The sequence below is a fragment of the Myotis daubentonii genome, chromosome 1 (genome assembly GCF_963259705.1).
Source record: "Myotis daubentonii chromosome 1, mMyoDau2.1, whole genome shotgun sequence".
In the NCBI taxonomy this organism is placed as follows: Eukaryota; Metazoa; Chordata; class Mammalia; order Chiroptera; family Vespertilionidae; genus Myotis; species Myotis daubentonii.
The window spans coordinates 109957994-109976689 of NC_081840.1; the positions used below are offsets into that span (position 1 = coordinate 109957994).

Below are 18696 nucleotides of genomic sequence, written 5' to 3' on the forward strand. Positions count from 1 at the left end.
GAGAGGGAGGGAGAGAGATAGAGAGCCAGAAACATCAATGAGAAAGAAACATCGATCAGCCGCCTCCTGCACACCTCCCACTGGGGATGTGCCCGCAACCAAGGTACATGCCCTTGACCAGAATCGAACCTGGGACCTTTCAGTCCGCAGGCCGACGCTCTATCCACTGAACCAAACCGGTTATGGCAATCCTGGGCTTCTTTTGCACAACATATTTACAAAAAGGGAGGAGAGTTGTCTTGGGATCAGAGAATGAAGTCTGTGTGGGGGAAGGGCAGAGAATGGACAATCTCTGACTCCAGGGAAGTGCACAGTCTATAGTGAGTGCTCTACGCCAGTGTTTTTCAAACTATATTTACTGTGACCCATTAGTAGATCATGAAAGCAATCGAGTGGGTCATGACCCGCATTTTTTATATTACATAGAACAGGAAATATAGTAATCCCATGTATAAGTGTCATTTGTTTTGCAAAACTTCTGTTTTAACTAAAGGTATGTGTGTATGTCTACTCTACAGAGTGTAGGCTAGATGTAAAAATATATTTTTTACAATGGGTGGGGGCCAAAAAGTTTAAACCATCTATTATATATTAAAAAAAAAAAAAAGTAGCCCTGGCCAGTGTGACTCTGTTGGTTGAGCATCGTCCTATGCACTGAAAGAAGGCTGGTTCAATTCCCAGTCAGGGAACTTGCCTGGGTTGCAGGCTCCATCCCTGGGCACATGCTTGGGTTGTGGGGTGCATGCAGGAGGCAACTGATCGATGTTTCTCTCTCCCATAGATGTTTTCTCTCTCCCTCCCTCTTTCTCTAAAATATCAATGGGGACATTAAAAATAAGTATGGGTGAGAAAGTGGAAAAATTGGAACCCCAATTTTTGGTAGAAATGTAGAATGAATGGTACAGCCACTATGGAAAATTGCAGGGCAGTTCCTCAACAAATTAAAAATAACATTAACATATAATCCACCAATCCACTTATAGGTAAATTTTATGTTACATGTATTTTGTCACCATTAAAAAACTTTCTTTTTTAAGTTGAAAAGATCCTGCTCTACCTTTCATGTCTGGCTCTACAGGCTGCTGGTCAGTAAAAGACCTTTCCCTATGGGCCGTGAACTCCTCAAAGGCAGGGTTTGTTCCCCTTTGCCTCCATTCTACCCTCCCTGACACCCACCCCCAATATTAACGAAGCAGGGGACACATGAGGCTCAGTAAGAAAAAAAATATGATGACTGATTTATAATTGTTTCATAGCTTTAAAATTTTTTATTTTTTCCATTAAAGTATTGTAACATCAATGCAAAAAAAGTCTATGAGAAACAAAAGAGGGGATGCCCGAGCTACCCCACTCCCCCAGAAGTCCTAGTTACACCTGTGGGCATGTTGTGTCATCTCTGCCTAGGCATACCGTTGTAATAAAAGTTAACCAACAGTTTCAGGAGGGATGAGTGTTGGCACCAGAGGCCCAGACAGGGACGTGGATCTAGGAGTTGCCTTCCTCCTGGATGATGGGCATGACTCTCCTGGAACAAACCAGACCTGCCTGCCTCATTGGAGCTGCCTCACTCGTCTTTTGCACTCACAGTGTTACTCCCTTCCTTTCTCCCAGCTCCACCTGCCTACCTACCCTCTCCTCTAGCCTATTACTTAAAGACCACAAGAGGCTCTGCAAAAAAGAGCATTCTTCTCATGCTCCAAGTTCAAACTACTTAGTAGTGGGTAGTGAGAAGTCACCTCAAGATAAAGACACGGCAAAATGCCTAGACCTTACACGGACAGTATGGGCTTTCTTGCTGTTCATCAACTAGCAACTGGCACCTGGAAGACAGCTGAGATCTGTGGGCCCAGGGCACTTTCCACTATTATTCATATGCTTTCTTTGGGGACATTATCCTAGCACTGTATGTAATACAAAACAACCTAAATATACATCAACAGAGAACTGGCTGAATAAAGCATGCTATAGTCAGTGGTCCACCATGTAAGTGCAAAAAGGCACCAGGAAGGAATATTTGATGGGGTGAAAAAGCCTGGGGCACAATGCTATGTATACATGGTACTATGCTACCTGTGTGCAAAAAGAGAACAGAAAAAGCAAATATCTATAATTGTTTTTACTTATAATTACATAAAGAAATTCTGGAAGGAAATGTAATGTTAAAAAAAGATAGGTATGTGAGCATAAGAACTGACAGATGGGGGGAAAAGATGGGAGTGAGACATTTCTCTCTCTGTTTTTATTTCTGACCATATGATTATATTTCCTATCCAACAATTAAAATGTCTTTTTTTTTTCCCCTTTGGTCACTTTTGGAGCTATGTACAGTATATAGGGATGTGATACCCAAGGCAGGAGTTGGCTTCTAGTCCCGCCCCAGGCCTCTGGTTAAGCCACACCCTCTCTCTGGATATTAGCTTCATCTTCTGTAAAGGGGGGGGGGGGGTTTAGACTCTATGCTCTCTCTTAGCTGTAAAATACTCATATCTAAAAGTCCTGCCTCCTCCAGGAAGCCTTTCCCGATTGCCTTAGCCTTCACCATTCTCCCTCTCCTATGGGCCATGCTATAGTAAAGCAAATCCAGGCAGGCTTGCCACCCTGACCACCCACACCAGAAGACCTGCTTTTCATGGATGTCTGATCAGTTCTGGACAGGCAGGCACATGCAAACTTGGATAAGCAGGATGGGGAGGAGACCAGATACCTGGTTCGGGAAGGAACCGAGGAAACTGATCCTGGTGGAGAGTGCCATGCATGCAAGCACCCAAGAGGGCAAGTCAGAGGGGTGCCATTGCATTTTTACCCAGGGAAACACTCTAAGTCAGAGCAGTCCAGAGATGGGAGTGACAGCCTTCAAAAATGAGTGAGCTTCCTGTCCTTAAGGGTGTGTGCATGAAAGCTGAACGGTGACAGGTCAGGGGCACTGCAAAGGGAACGCAAACATTAGAGGAGGGATCGTTAGCTTCCAACTCTTGAGAAACTATGGTTCTTGGATATATGCTGACCCTGAAATCATACCAATCGACCCCAGGCTGCTGGATGGCCTCATTCTCCATTTCTTTCCAAGAACCATGTGTGGGGGAAGAAGAGGGAAAGGTCCATCTGCTGAAAAGACTCAAATATCCAGGAAGGGGTGCAGGGAAGGGAGAGGTCATCAGGAGTGCCCATCAGTGGTCACCTCCTTTGTCTTCTGTCCACTCCTAAGGTTTAACTGCTCCTGAACCCATCGAGAGCTCATGTCCCATCAAGAGCTACTGTGGCATTTAGGAACCCAGAGAAAGCCACCAATCCTCTCTCCTACTGAAAACTCCAGCCCAGCCACTTGCTGTTCATTTTCCAGGTTATCTTCCTTACTCTATCACCTGCAGATACAGGGACAAAACTCGGTTTCCTTTCTGACATAGGGGAACTCTCAACCTGCCTGACCTTCTGGACTGTACCGCCTCCCTGCCAGACCTCAAACCCATCTCACCAGATCAACGTCAGAAGGCTCCCTGGGAGTGCTGGTCGCCTCTGGGCTGGCTCTCCTGGGTAGAGCTGCATCTGCAGAATACAGAGAAGGTCAAAGCAGGCTAGGGACACTCCTGGTGAGAGGGCTCCTGGCCTGGGAGAGTAAAAGAGGGAAGGGGGGAAGGTGCCTATTGCTTTTCTTGGATACCCATTCTCCAGGGCCTCTCACAACACTGGAGCACTCCATGGAGGGGCTAAGAGTTGGAAGGAAAGCTCCCTGACTGCAATGGGCATGAACCCAGCCAGAAGGGAGAAAGGGGTGGCATTAGCATCAGTGAGCACTTGCTTTTGGCCCCAAACAAGTACACCTCTCTCCATGTCTAGGCCAACACCAAAGCAATATGTGAACGATGCTAAAGGTGCTATTGCTTGCTGTCTTCTCCATGACACTCTTCTGACCTGAAGCCTGGGTTTTATTAAATCTAATCTAAATCTCTCATGCTTTGGATTAAAATATGTAACTCCTTTCTTTGTCACTGCCCAGTTACAACCCCCAAGGCAAGCTGTCTAAACGTCTGTGGGGTCATTTCCTGTATACGGGGTAACATTCACTGCATTGACGGAGAAGGCACAAGTCCGTGCCCACTCTAGACTTTACTTTTGTGAGCCCATATCCATCAGCTCCAATGGCAGGAAGGAGTGAGCCCTTTCTCACTGACACCTGCCTTGGGGCCTTCAGATTCTTAGCTGCCTTCCCCTTTTTCATACCAGCTGTCCAGAGCTCAGATTCCACCCCAGAGATTTGCTCAAAAAGCCATTAAAGCCTCCTCACCCTGGAGGCCCCCTCGCACATCCCACCCCTTGAAAGCTTCTTGAAAGTCCCCTGCAGTATCCAGCTCTTTACAGCTGCTATAAGACCTGAATTTGGACTGCAGAGCCAAGCCCTGTCTCTTTCTCCAGCTATGTGATATGCCCCCATTTTGTCTCCCAGTTGGATTGGACAACTTGAGGTGAGGAACTGGTCTGCTCTTTTCCACCTCCCAAGTACCCAATACCAGGCAGGGCCCACAAAGTGGCAGCTGGTCCAGATGGCAGGCCATTCTGGTGGCAAATAATCTCCACTGAGCCATAGTGTTCTTTGGGGTAAGCACCCAGTCACCCCAGGGGGTTTTCCCAATACACATCTGCGTGACCTCATATCCCAATTGACTTCTCTGTTGCTGAACACAGGCGGCTTAAGAGAATCTCCCGGAGTGGTCGGTCCCTCTGGGGCTAAAATGATATTGGGTCTAGTTCTCAGCATCGTAGTTTCTTAACTTACCCAAGGGTCCCAAGATCACAGCTAATTCACAGGGTCTTGTACATTAGTAAAACATGACCCCTCTGAGCGGCTGCAGCCCCAGGTCAGGGGCTCCTTTCCACCTTATCCTGTGTCCTGGAACCTACGATGTGGTCAAACCCAAGAGACAATAAAAAAGCCCGTTTCCCTTTCTGTCACAGGAAATGATCTTTCCTGCCCCGCCTCCCTCGGGGAGCAGCAAGGCACAAGCTCTAAATGGTAAACAGGCCAGCTTACCTGTCCCCTTGGTGATGCAAGAGACGAGGTCCTGCAGGCGCTCCTTGAATTCTTCGAAGCCATCAGTGCGCACAGCGGCTTGCAGTCTCTGGGGCTCCTCTTGGCGCAGGCGGCGGAGCGCCTCTCGCAGGAAGCCATGCATGTCCAGCACCTCCTGGTCCGAGGCATAGCGCTTCATCCTCTGCACCAGCACGCTGCCCGTGCGGATGCGCTGCAGCACAGCGTCCAGTTGGCCCAACTGGCCCGCGATCTTCTTGTACTCGCTCTGATACCGCGCGTTCACTGCCTCCAGCAGCTCGTTTTCCTGCGCCAGCACATGGGCTACTAGCTGGCGTACACGTGCGCGGATAAGCTCCTCCAGGTTGGTGCGCACGCTTCCCAGCTGGCTAACAGCTGACCGCATCTGCGCCTGCGCCATGCCGAAGGCGCTGTCCTGCTCCTGCAATGCCTGCGTCATGGTGTCCAGCTCCTCCTGCCGCTGTTGGATCTCTGCGGTGATGTCGCACTTGAGGTCACTGTGACCGCTGTCCAGGAGCGCACAAGAGCAGCACAGCGGCTTGGAGCAGCCTCGGCAGTAGATGCTGCGGACATAAAAGGCAGGCCTGATTTAGGGCTCTCCTGCTTCCCCACCCCTCCCCCCCTTTTTTATTCATTCCTCTCAAAAATATGACAAATTTTGAATCATGGTATGTTTCCAGGTTTGTGCTTTCCCCAATTCAGTGTTTGTTGTTATGGTGGTAGTATCCAAACTACCAATAAAACATCAGAATATGGAAGTTACTAAAGTAACGGTGGCTAGTAGTGTCCATCCATGAAACAATGCAAAGACATTTTTAAAACATCAATCATCTCTTCCCACCACTTCTGAATTTCCTTTCCCCACGTCTGAGGTAACCAGGTAACCATCCTGGGTACATCCTTTCACACCTCTCTCCATTTAAACAAACCACTTAACACAAATATCCAGACTATGCAGCTGCTTGCAGGATTCTAAGGACTTGATACATTTCATCCCACTTCATCCTTGCTAGATCTAGCCAGTTAGGGGAGAATGATTGTTATCCTCATTTCACAGATGAAGAAAATTAGACATTCAGAGGTTTAAAAGTTGGCTCTAATAAATACAGCAATTTTGGGGGGTTGATACTTGTGCTCTAAAAAATGAGATCATGCATAACTTCCTCCTCTAATATAACTTTCATTCAGGATATTGTTCTGGGTTTTTTAAGTATAGAGCTAATGTATTTTCTTTAATAGCTCATTATATTCCAGATGGACTACAACTGATTCAGTCATTCTCCTGTTAACAGACATAACAATGACTTCCTGTTTATGCATTTTTTTCTTTTCCTCTTTCTTTTTCTTTTTGGCTAATATGGACAATACTTTATGTAGCCTCCATTAGGATGGAGATGACCAAAAAAAGTATTGCTAGATCAAAGAATGTGTATATTTTTATTTTTTTAATAGATTTCAGCTAGCAGATAATTATATAGCATTTACCATATGTCAGACACAATCATAAATGATAAAATATTAACTCATTTAATCCTCCCAAAATCCTATGGGGTAAAAACTATTATGCCCATTTTAAAAATGTGGAAGCTGAACAAGAGGAAAAAAAAACAACTTGTCCAAGGTCACACAATTAGTAAGTGGTAAGATGCAAACTGTGGTAGGCAGAATAATGGCCCGCATCTGTGTACCAATTCCCAGAACCTGTGAATATGGTAGCTTACATGGCTAAAGGGCTTTGCAAGTGTGATTACATTTAGAATCGTAAGATGGGGAGATCATCCTGGATTATCAGGATGGTCCCAATGTGATCACAGAGGCCTGATAAAGGAAAGGGAAGAGGCAAGAGAGTGAAAGAAGGGAGAAGTGATCATAGAAGCAGAGGTCAAAGTGAGACTATCCTGCTGGCTTTGAAGATGTAAGGGCGTGGGTCATGAGTCAAGGAATGCAGGCAGCCTCTAGAACAGGGGTGGGGAACCTTTTTTCTGCCAAGAGCCATTTGGATATTTATAACATCATTCTTGGGCCATACAAAATTGTCAGCTTAAAAATTAGCCTGCTACAGGTGGTCAAACATTAAACTCACCCCTAATGCCTTGGCAGGGCCAGACCAAATGATTTCGAGGGCCCCATACAGTCCATGGACCAGATGTTCCCCACCCCTGCTTTAGAAGGAAGACAACTCTGCTGACATCTTGATTTCATCTCAATGAGACCCAATTCAGACTTCTAATCTCCAGATCTACACAATAATAAACTTGTATTGTTTTAAGCCCATAAGTTTGTGGTAATTTGTTACAGCAGCAATAGCAAACTAATATAAAAACACAAGCAGTCTGGCTCAGAGTCCATGCTCTTAACCATTGCAACACTGCTTCATATATTACCAGGAAAAATATTGTTATTTACTTTCCCAGAAATATTGTTACTCTAACCGGCAATGATAATACATTAGCCCACCTAAGGCCAGGAGAAAGGCTCTTAGCCGGGGCCATTTTGGCCTCAATTACTGAGATTAACTTGTCCTAGAACTGACAACAGAAAGCCTGATAGTCTGCCTGAATCCAATCAGGCACTGGTCCTCAGCGTTGCTGGCTCTCAGCCTTCCAAAGTCACCCAAGAAGGTAAAGTGTCAGGGCTTGATTCTCTTGGTTGTAGTTCCTTGCTATTTATCACTTTGAATATTTCTTGCCACTCCCTTCTGGCCTGCAAAGTTTCTGTTGAGAACTCAGCTGACAGTCATATGGGCGCTCCCCTGCAGGTAACTAACTGCTTTTCTCTTGATGCTTTTAAGATTATCTCTTTGTCTTTTGCTCTTGGCATTTTAATTCTGATGTCTCTTGGTGTGGGCCTCCTTGGATTCCTCTTGTTTGGCGTTCTCTGCACTTCCTGGACTTGTAAGTCTATTTCTTTCACCAGGTAGGGGAATTTTTCTGTCATTATTTCCTCAAATGGGTTTTCAATATCTTTCTCCCTTTCTTCTTCCTCTGGCACCCCCCTAAAGCAAATTGTTGGTACACTTGAAGTTGTCCCAGAAGCTACTTACACCATCTTCATATTTTTGGATTCTTTTTGCTCTTCTGATTGGTATTTTTTGCTCCCTCATATTCCAAATCGTTGATTTGATTCTCAGAATTCTCTACTCTATTATTGAATCCCTGTAAATTATTCTTTATTTCAGTTACTGTATTAATTTCTGACTGGTCCTTTTCCATGTCTTTGACATTCTCACTAAGATCCTTGAAAGTCTCATGAAGATCCTTATAACCATGGTTTTGAACGCTGTATCCAGTAGTTTGTTTGCTTCCATTTCTTTCATTTTTGATATGTTTCTTTGTCTCTGCATTTTGGCTGTTTCCCTGTGTTTGTTTTTATGTACTAGGTAGAGGTGCTATGGCTCCTGCGATTGGTAGAATGTAGTATGTGTCCTGTAGGGCCTAGTGCAGGGAGGGGCAAACTTTTTGACTCGAGGGCCACAATGGGTTCTTAAACTGGACCGGAGGGCCGGAACAAAAGCATGGATGGAGTGTATGTGTGAACTAATATAAATTCAAAGTAAACATCATTACATAAAAGGGTACGGTCTTTTTTTTTTTTTTTAGTTTTATTCATTTCAAACGGGCCGGTTCCGGCCCGCGGGCCATAGTTTGCCCACAGCTGGCCTAGTGGCTCAGCCTCCCCAATCACCTGAGTTGGGCACTCTAGGTGCGCCCCTGTGTGGGCTGTGTGCATAGTCTTGTAGTTGAACCTTGATTGCTGTTGGTGTAACTGGGAGGAGTTGACTTCTAAGCCAATTGGCTATGGGGACCAGCTGCAACTATAGTGGGGGAGATGCTGTGCAGAAAACACCCCTATGGAGCAGGACTTGCTTCAGTGGGGCTTTGGTGCTCACTGAGTCTGCTTCTTGTGTGTGTCGCTTGTGGATGTGTAGAGTTGTAATCTGCTATGGTCTGAGGCTGTACACTGGGTGCACTGGCTTTAGGACCTCCAGGGAGGTGCAAAGTCAGCCACTGCTTGGGCCACCTGGCAGGAGCTATAGAAAGATCTACGGACAGCTGTTATTTGCTACTTGGATTGGGCTTGGAGGCCCAGCTGTGAAGCAAGGCAGGCTGATGCTAGTGTCAGGTCTTGGGCCTTTTATTGACAGGTTTGGGGCATGCTGTCTCCAGCTGCAGCTTGTCTGGGAGATTTTAGCAAAAGTTTACAAATGATATTTTGAAACTTAACCAACTGATTCTAAATTTCGCATGATGGAATAAATGGATCAAACAGGTAAGAAATTTCTGAAAAATCAGTGTAAGGAAGGGGAATTTTCTCTGCTAGATAACACATTATAGAACTTTCATTATTAAAAGTGTGGAACTAGTTCTATAACACATTCTAGAACTTGCATTATTAAATTCAAGAGAAAGATCAGCAGAACAGACCAGATAGCCCTGAAATAGGCTCTGACATCTACAAGAATAGTTTATACAATGAAGAAAGTATGCCAAACTAATGGGTATTAAAGGGGTTTTCAACAATTGGAATCAGGGGGAAATGGTTGGTATGGTGGGGGGTGGGGGGTGGGGATCAAGTTAGAGCTTTGCTTTATACACACTCCATGATACATTAATTCTGATGACTCACAGAATTAAATGTGAAGATGCTTCCATAGATATACTATAGTTGACTATTCTCATAATAGTAAAGACCTTATAACCATAAAAGAATGGAAGAAGTCATACAGTCAACAGATGCAACTATCTAAGAACTCAAAACTGTATATTTTTTGGAAAGATATTCATGGCATCCTATAGTAAGAAAAGCAAGTTAAGGGACATAAGAGTTATTTATTTTGTTTTAGATGATTACAGAGATAGCAGTAAGGAAAATAAAAGGTGTATATTGATAAGAGTTACCTCTTTATCTTTTCACCTATTTAGATTTTCCAAAAGTTTCCAAAATTAATTTCAGGCAAAGGAATTTGGATTTTAAATAGGAGTCAATGGGGAACCCTTGAAGAATATCCACTCTAGGAATTACCACAAAGCTTTCTCCTCTTCCCTGAGATGTACTGTTTCACTTACCCCTTTATGGCTGTACAGTGAATTGACTACATTGTTAATATTTTACATGAAACCCCAACATGTTTCCTGTCTTCCCATCCTAAAGCTGCCTCTGACTGTCATGCCAGAGACCACCTGAAAGCATAAAGGGTTTGAGTTCTGGTGGAGGATAGACTCCTGAATTTGAGCTCTTTCAATTCCTAGCTAAGAAGCCTACTCTGAGTATATTACTGTCTCTGAGTCTTAAGTTGCCCATCCATAAAATGAGGATAAAGATGCCTCTCTCGCCCTAACCGGCTTGGCTCAGTGGATAGAGCGTCAGCCTGCAGAATGAAGGGTCTCAGATTCAATTCTGGTCAAGGGCATGTACCTTGGTTGCAGGCACATCCCCAGTAGGGGGTGTGCAGGAGGCAGCTGATCGATGTTTCTCTCTCATTAATGTTTCTAGCTCTCTATCCCTCTCCCTTCCTCTCTGTAAAAAATCAATAAAATATATTTGGGGAAAAAAAAGATGCCTCTCTCATAGACTTGTTGCAAGGACAAAGATAGGCTGGTGTATGTGAGGTGACCAGCATGGTGCCAGGTACACATGGGTCATTCTGGAGCCATTAAAAAGGAGGGGGCATTAACTACACATATACACATGGGTAGCCCCACTGTTGGTGGGTGAACCGCTCAACCTCAGACAGTAAGGAAACGTCACCACTAAGTGGGGTCCCTGGGCTGTCCCCTTCCCAGGATGGACAAGCCACCCCAGTCCAGCCGCACCTCCTGCTGGGACCAGAGCAGGAGGCTACTTCTGTTGTTCTAGGAAATAGGGTATCTCAGAAACACAGGAAGCAAAAGCCCTACAAAAATAGGATTAATGGAGGACAGCCAGCCCAGAGTACGACTTCAGGGCTTTGCCTGAACAGCAACTGAAAAACTCCCCACTTCACCACCTCTATGTGCCCCCTCACAAGAGTGGACTGGGAGCTTTCACTTTGGAGAAGTAGCAAAAGGAGCAGCCTCCTTTGGAAACTCAAATAATTAGCTAGAGGGCAGTTAAAGGGACCCATCAGTCATTTACACCGTTGTATGGAATGCATTTAATCAGACTGGTTTCCTGCTATGCCCTGGTGACACCGTGGAGGAAATAAGACTCCTGAAGCCAGGAGAGGAGGTAGGTAATTATAGAGCCTGGGATACCTGTAGAGAGTGAAAGCATTATTCCTATGGCCCTGCCTCTTCCAACTATTCATTGGTTGAGAAGAAGGTGACTGAGATGGGAGAATCTGGGGGCTCTGAGAGGAAGATACTAAAGATACTAGTTAAGAGAAGCAGCAAGGAAAGGTGAATGGAAGAAACCTCATCTGTTTCACACTATTGTCTTATGCTGGCTCCACATGTATGAATGAGGACAAGAAAATTTGTGCTTTTTCTTCCCTACTCTTTCTATGTGGGTCCCTGCTCCCAAGACATAGGGCTAGTATATCCATGGCATACAATGTTCTGTTAGGCCACATAACTCATTCAGTAGGTAGCAGATGCACTGCTGTGTGGTACCCCTGCCCCTCCTGCCCTCTTTATGGCAGTGAGTGGCACTATCTACGACTCAAAGGTCACTCAAGCCAGAGACCAGGGGGAATTCCAGATTCCTCCCTGTCCTCTGTTGCTTCAGCAAGTACTCATCATTGCCTTGTTGATTCCATCTTCATTTACTGAGTACCAACTACTAGTATGTGCAGGTGTTGGGATAGGATATAAAGGTCACTAAGGCAGAATCCTGGTTCTAAATGAGTTCCCATTGCTACTGCCTTTGTTCTTGCCCCAATAGGGATTATCTCCTTGGGCACTGTTCCCTAATAGGCCGCACTGCCTCTGGTCTCTCTAATCAACCCTTCCCAGTGCCACCAAGACGATATTTCTAAAATGTGATTATTGTCATATGCTAAGGAGATGGCAACGATGCACCTCAGAAGTACAGTTGGAAGAGTATCAAGTGCAAGACATTTTTAAAGCATCATATAAGTTATATGTTCATAAAGGAGATTCACTTTTGGGAACAGTTAGGTCACTTGGGGAAATTTATTGAGTTTTGTAATAATGCACTACAATTATATTAGTGAATATTAATGCAACATGAATTTACATGCCAGTAAATGTTACAAGACAGTAAGACAAAGTTTATCACATAGATAAGTACAGTGATTATCAAGCTATTTAAACTTGATCTAATTTCAGGAAATGAAATGGCAAGAAATAGAAATAGCTAAAACAATCACTTAATTAAAACCACAAATAAGAAAAATGGTACTTAATAATTAAGGTAACAATAATTTCATACAATATGAGTTAAGTAACATGGTATAAACAGGCAGTTCTTCTCTTTAGTCATGCCAATCTTGAAATACCCCACCAACTCTAACAGCTTTGGCAGGATAAATCCAAGTTATAAAATATGCCAAAGCAGGAATTTGTTAGAAAATTAAATGACTAAAGTTAATAATTAAATGTTAATAGAATCTGGTGACATAGAAACAGGTAGTGAATTTTATGTGACACAAACAATTTTGATATTCTCAAGTACCTTATAAAAATGTGTGTACAATGATTTTATGTAGCTCTGAATGTATACTGTGGTTTTGCTCTTCATTACTCATTCAATAGTCATTAAGTAAGTTCCCCCAAATTATAGTAATACTGTTCAGATTAGTAATCTGAAAAAAACTTAAAATAATAAATTAAAAATTGTAATACTAATGGTCATAGAGCAAAAAGAGGAAAATAAGGAGGAAGAGAGAGGAGATGTAAGAAAACTTCACTGAAACAAACAGAATTATTAGATTGAAGGAGCATGCCAGATTCCAGAATAATTTGATACAAAATGCTCAACACCAAGACAGGTTGGTTAAATTAATAAACTTCAAGAATGAAAAAGATCTCTAGGCATTAAGACTGAAAAAGCAAATATATTGGTCCTCATGAACAGGTGATGGTGGAAGAAAATGCAGCCAAGTCTACAAAGTTCTAAAAGAAAAAGTGTGATGCAGGGATAGTATTAGACTTGGGCAAGATGTCATTCAAGTCTAAGAGCCACCAACAGACATCCTCAACACCAAGAGACTAGGAATTCAGAACACAGACGTCCTTCTGGGAAGAAAAACTGCTGATTGACAACATGCATCCAAACAAGAGCTGAATCAAAATTAAAAAAACCCATGAAAAGTGATGTCAAAGTAAAAGCACCAGTGCTGTCCATTGGAACAATTGTGACATGGAACCAAGGCTGGATCATGGCAGGGGGCCGCCCCAACCGTTCACAGCAGGGGCTCAGTCACTACTGTCTGAAATGGAAGCATTTCATTAAAAGCACTTAATGTCTTAATAATTGTTTTACTTAATCTTTTTTAAAAATATGTATTTTATTGATTTTTTACAGAGAGAAAAGGGAGAGGGATAGAGAGTTAGAAACATCGATGAGAGAGAAACAATGATCAGCTGCCTCCTGCACACCCCCTACTGGGTATGTGCCCACAACCAAGGTACATGCCCTTGACCGGAATCAAACCTGGCACTCTTGAGTCTGCAGGCTGACGCTCTATCCATTGAGCCAAACCGGTCAGGGCTGTTTTACTTAATCTTAAAGAGATCTTTTAGGAAAATATTTTAGGATGAAGAAATATTCTTTGAAGCTTAGCAGGTCCAATTTTACTTCAGTTCCTTTTCCTTTCATTAATGTAAAGGAAAATTAAATTTTAATACTGCTTGAATAGCGTGCTTCCTCTTAATAATCTAATTCTAAGGGAAATACACTCTAAGTTCTAAGCAAGTGACTTATAGAATCCCTTTTGGCAACTCCGCCCTGTTATTAGCTGATGAGTGCCTGAATGCAGAGGCCAGCAGCAGCAGGAAAGGAGCACCGTCTGCACAGGGGATCCGGCATCCTGTGCAGCCCCGCCATGGGAAAGCCCTCCTGTTCGGGTTGGCGCCCATGAATGCTTTCACCTCTTGCCTCAGTTATACAAGGATGACAGTTCTCTCTTCCTCAAAAATCTTATGTGATGCAAACAATTTACATGCCAGTAAATGTTACTGGCAGGAGAATGTGGGACTTAAGGTAACAGCACAGGAAAAATATCTCAAAAGATAGGACAGTGCTCTATTGTGTTAAGAAGAGGTTGAATCCAACCAGACAGTCCATGCTCTGACCAGGTTGGAAAAGGGAAGCGTCCTATTGGAAAGGGGCTGCCCAGGCACCGAAGGGTCGGGGAGCTTCACTTGAGGCCGGCAGCAGACCTGTTCTGCCCTTTAGTTTCTGCTCCACTGCATTCCACACACCTGGAATCTTTCCTCGTCTTTGCTTTCACTTGCGGTGGTTGCTGGACATTTGACACATGAAGGACACTCCTCTTTCTTTTTGTACCATGCGGAACTGGACTTCACCTTTAGGGAGCCCCGCACTCCCCATTCTCAGCCCATGAGGGGAAAGATTCTTATTCTCTGACACTGGATTTGAGGCTGAGGTTGTGTAACCTTTGGAGCTGCTGCAATCATTTGGCAGCAAAGAAGGATGGAGCTGAGCTGGAGGAAATCCATGTCACAAGAAAAAAAAACAAAGAAAATAGGTCCTGGTGACACAATTTCAATATCTAATAAGATTAGGCCAGAGGCCAGCTCTATACCTATTCACTTTCTTAAGTCATTCACTCATTTTTTGCTTAAGCCACTAACTAAATTATGCCACTAATTTATACATTTGTTTTAGTTGAAACTAATACACACAAACCTTTAAGGTCAAGGTACAGCTCAAATGTCAACTCTTTCAACCTCCCAATTAAATATAACTTTCCCCTCCTTAAAACTGCCTCTGCACTTTATCTGACCGTGTCTTCCAATATGTACACAAGAGCACAGGGCTGTGTGTACCCACAACTTACTGTAGACAGAAACCCTCCATAGATCTAGACTTCCAAGACAGGGATTCTTATTCTCCCAGCAACAGTTATCACAGTGTCGGGCATGAAATAAAAGTTCAATAAAAGATTGTTCAGTGGCTGGCTGGACAGATGGATGGATGTGGTTCCAGGTAGTTTAATCTTATGAGTTAGAAATCAATGACAAAAGCCTGTTACTTCCAGTCTTACTGTTAAAAAAATTCTTGTAAAATGTCGATGGCCTCCATCCCTGAGCAGCAAAGCCTACTCTTTACAGATGGAGAAAGCAGAGATCTTGGCTTGGGTTACTTTAAAATATATTTTTTTATTGATTTTTTACAGAGAGGAAGGGAGAGCCTAGAGAGTTAGAAACACCAATGAGAGAGAAACATGGATCAGCTGCCTCCTGCACACCCCCTACTGGGGATGTGCCCGAAACCAAGATACATGCCCTTGACCGGAATCGAACCTGGGACCTTTCAGTCTGCAGGTCGAGGTTCTATCCACTGAGCCAAACCAGTCAGGGCAGGTTACTTTAAATTTTTGCTTCTTGCTCCAAAACATAAAAGGGCACATGGGGGGTGGGGGGAGGGAGAATCCCTTTTACTCACATATTATTCAACTAAATCTACCTTCGATCTCCCCTACCTCCACCCCATGAAAGGAAAAGCAGCTGTTCCTGGCTCTGAAACCAAGTCTCCTGGGTGAATTCACAGAAAAACTTGAAAGTGGGTCATTTGACAGTGTCCTAACTCCCAGAAGCAGCCTTTTATCTGCCCATGGATGCTCTTTTTAGGCCTGCATTCAATCCCAGGGAGATCACCAAACACCAATAAGATGCAAATTTACTGATAACTTCACGGAGGGTACCAGGAGAGCACCAGGCAGGGAAGGGATGAGAAGCCAGCCAGACACCTGGAATGCAGAAGGCAAGGGTGCTCCTTAGAGTTTGCACCCTTGGCTCCTGGCTCCCCCCACCCCCCAGCCCTGACCCTAAGCAGACCCATCAGGATCTGTCTTTTCCATTTTCTCTTTAGCCAGCAGACCGCCCGTTCCTTGCCACAAGCTTTGTCACTGCATGATGTATATCCACCTCTGCCCTGGCCTGTCCAGCATGCCTCTCCCCAACCTGCTGCCAAAGATTTCAACTTCCGGTCTTGGGGACTTTTTTCTCAGTTTATGATCTCATCATACCTCCCAAACTTTATTAATCAGTCTTTTGCTTTCTCCACTCAACTGTAATTAAAGCTCTTTCTGGCTACAAACCTGATGGCCCCGGATTAATCACCCCACCCAATCTGGTCAAACTTTGAGATATGACACCCAGACATGGTCTCAGCTCCACCTGCATCCTAGACCCACATTACTCTTGGGTGGGAAGAGTACTCAGCATCCCTATCACACATGATGGAAAGGGTGGAAGTCACCCTGACCTCTAGGTCAGACAGGCCCTGGCCTTCTCCCCACCCCTTCATCTCTTCACTCTTGCAGATCTCACTCCCACCTGCACCATGACCTCCGTCTCCTAATGGGGCTCACTGTTCCTTGGTTCAGATTCTTTGCTTCAGTTTCTGTTGGGCACACAAATCCAACAGCATGGTGGTAAATCTCCTCAAATTATTTATGGAATGAAGTGAGATATAAATAAGTATCAGCTAAAGAAGCAAATCTGCTCACCCTGTTCCCAACTCACCCATTTCAATCACAGTAGCACAGTACAGAGAGGACCTGATCTTTCCACTCTCTGCATTCACACCCATCAGTGGATTTCCAACAGAGTCCCATAGGGTGGCATATACACTTTGTTTTATAAGTCATTCACTGGTAAAACAAGAGTAAATTGCATGAGAACGGAGCAAGCTGAGAACATTCTATGTCCTGGAAATTATAGGATAGAGCCCTGATTCCTCCAAGCTCATCTTGTCTGACCTCAACCCCTGCTTTAAATGCACACTTTTCCCCCCCTTATCTAAAGAATTCTTTTTATTTGTGTATCTATATTATAAGCACTGTGTGTTTTACTAATACTCTGCATCCTCCTCCTATTAAATTTGAGTCTCAAACAAATCTCATGAAAGACTTTTCTTTTCCTGCCCCAACTCATAACATGGTTTATCTTTGGATAAAGAGCACTGTACAAAAAGGAGGTAACAATAAATGTAAGAGTCTTATGAAGGTCTAAATTCAGCAACCTCTTATTTGCTGTTTCTTTTCTTTTTTTAAAAATTGAATTTATTGGGGTAACATTGGTTTACAAAACCATACAGGTTTCAAGTGTACAACTCAACAAAACATCATCTGCACATTGTTTTGTGCACACCTTTACCTGCAGTTCCTGAAAGGCAGCAGTCTCCATGCTACCTTGGCCTGCTCCTCCCACCTCCCTGCCCTTTCTCCTTCCTTATATGTCAGGCTATGTTGACACCCTCTTGGGGCTGCCTTCCCCAGCAGATTTAGGCTGGACAGGTGGCCTTTTCTGAGATCACTTGCCTTTGTGCCTACCTTCCTCTTTCTTCTGCCCTTAAACTGACTGAGCACACACCAGACAGGGATACTGGCAAGGGAGACTGTAAACTCAAGGGCAGTATAATAAAGGGAATTATCAAAGCACAGAATGACTGACAATGGTTAGTGGGTTTCCTCATAGCACCCTGCAGCCCAGAACGTTAAGAGCAGACCTGGTTCCTTCAGGAGACTGTGACCTCACGGAGGGCCAGAGCTGTATCTATTCATATTTATACCCTACTAGTGGCCCAGTGCATGAAATTTGTGTGTGTATGTGTGGGGGGGGGTTCCCTCTGCCCAGCCTGCACCCTCTCCAATTGGGGACCCCTTGGGAGATGTCTGACTGCTGGTTTAGGCCCGATCCCTGTGGGCCTAAACCGGCAGTTGGACATCCCTCTTGCAATCTGGGACCCCTGGCTCCTAACTGCTCACCTGCCTGCCTGACTGATCACCCCTAACCCCTCTGCCTGCCTGCCTGATTGTCCCTAACCTCTCTGCTTGCCTGCCTGGTCACCCCAAACTGCCTCTGCCTGCCTGCCTGATAGCTCCTAACTGCCCTCCCTTGCCAGCCTGATCTCACCCCCAGCTGCCCTCCCTTGTAGGCCTGATCTCGCCCCCAACTGCCCTCCCCTGCTGGCCTTATTTCACCCCTAACTGCTTTCCCCTGCCGGCCTGCTTGCCCCCAAATGCCCTCCCCTGCCGGCCTGATCACCCCTAACTGCCTCGGCCCCCACCACCATGGCTTTGTCTGGAAGGAAGTCAAATGTCCGGAAGGTGGCCGGTCAACCCAGTCTAATTAGCATATTACCCTATTATTAGTATAGATCGATTATACAGGATGGGATTGCTTAAATCGATTATACAGGATAGGGGGAGCCTTTCTCAGCAGGAGGAGATGCTCTTGGCAGACAAAAACACATAATCCCTATATCTGGACTGATAGCCAGCCATATGCACTACACTGCCAAACTGGTCATTAAAAAATTGAACCGCTTTCTTACACCTTACACCAAACAGCTGTTGCCCTTAAAACCCCTCCTCAGCTCCCACCTTAGGTTCTGCCTTTGCAGTTCACCCAGATTAGGTTCTGATTGGTCGATTTCTATGCCAGTCAGCGTCAAAAGCTCCGCCTCCTAGGCAGCCTCTGGCTCCTTGCAGTTCACCCAGGTTTGTTCTGATTGGTTGG

At 44.6% G+C, this 18696-nt stretch overlaps 1 protein-coding gene across 14 annotated transcripts in view; it reads right to left on the reverse strand.

Annotated features, from left to right (window-relative positions):
• Nucleotides 1-18696, reverse strand: part of PML (PML nuclear body scaffold) — a 66744-nt gene that overhangs the window by 35714 nt on the left and 12334 nt on the right. For 12 of the 14 annotated variants that reach the window (XR_009447666.1, XM_059657372.1, XM_059657442.1 and 9 more), the window contains exons 3-4: nucleotides 5027-5607; nucleotides 3473-3543 (exon numbers count right to left, since the gene is read on the reverse strand). Coding sequence is in view for 13 of the 14 variants with exons in the window: in XM_059657372.1 (XP_059513355.1) it covers nucleotides 3473-3543; nucleotides 5027-5607 (652 nt within the window). In the remaining variant the exon portion in view is untranslated. The other 2 variants (XM_059657459.1, XM_059657451.1) reach the window with 2 other exon arrangements.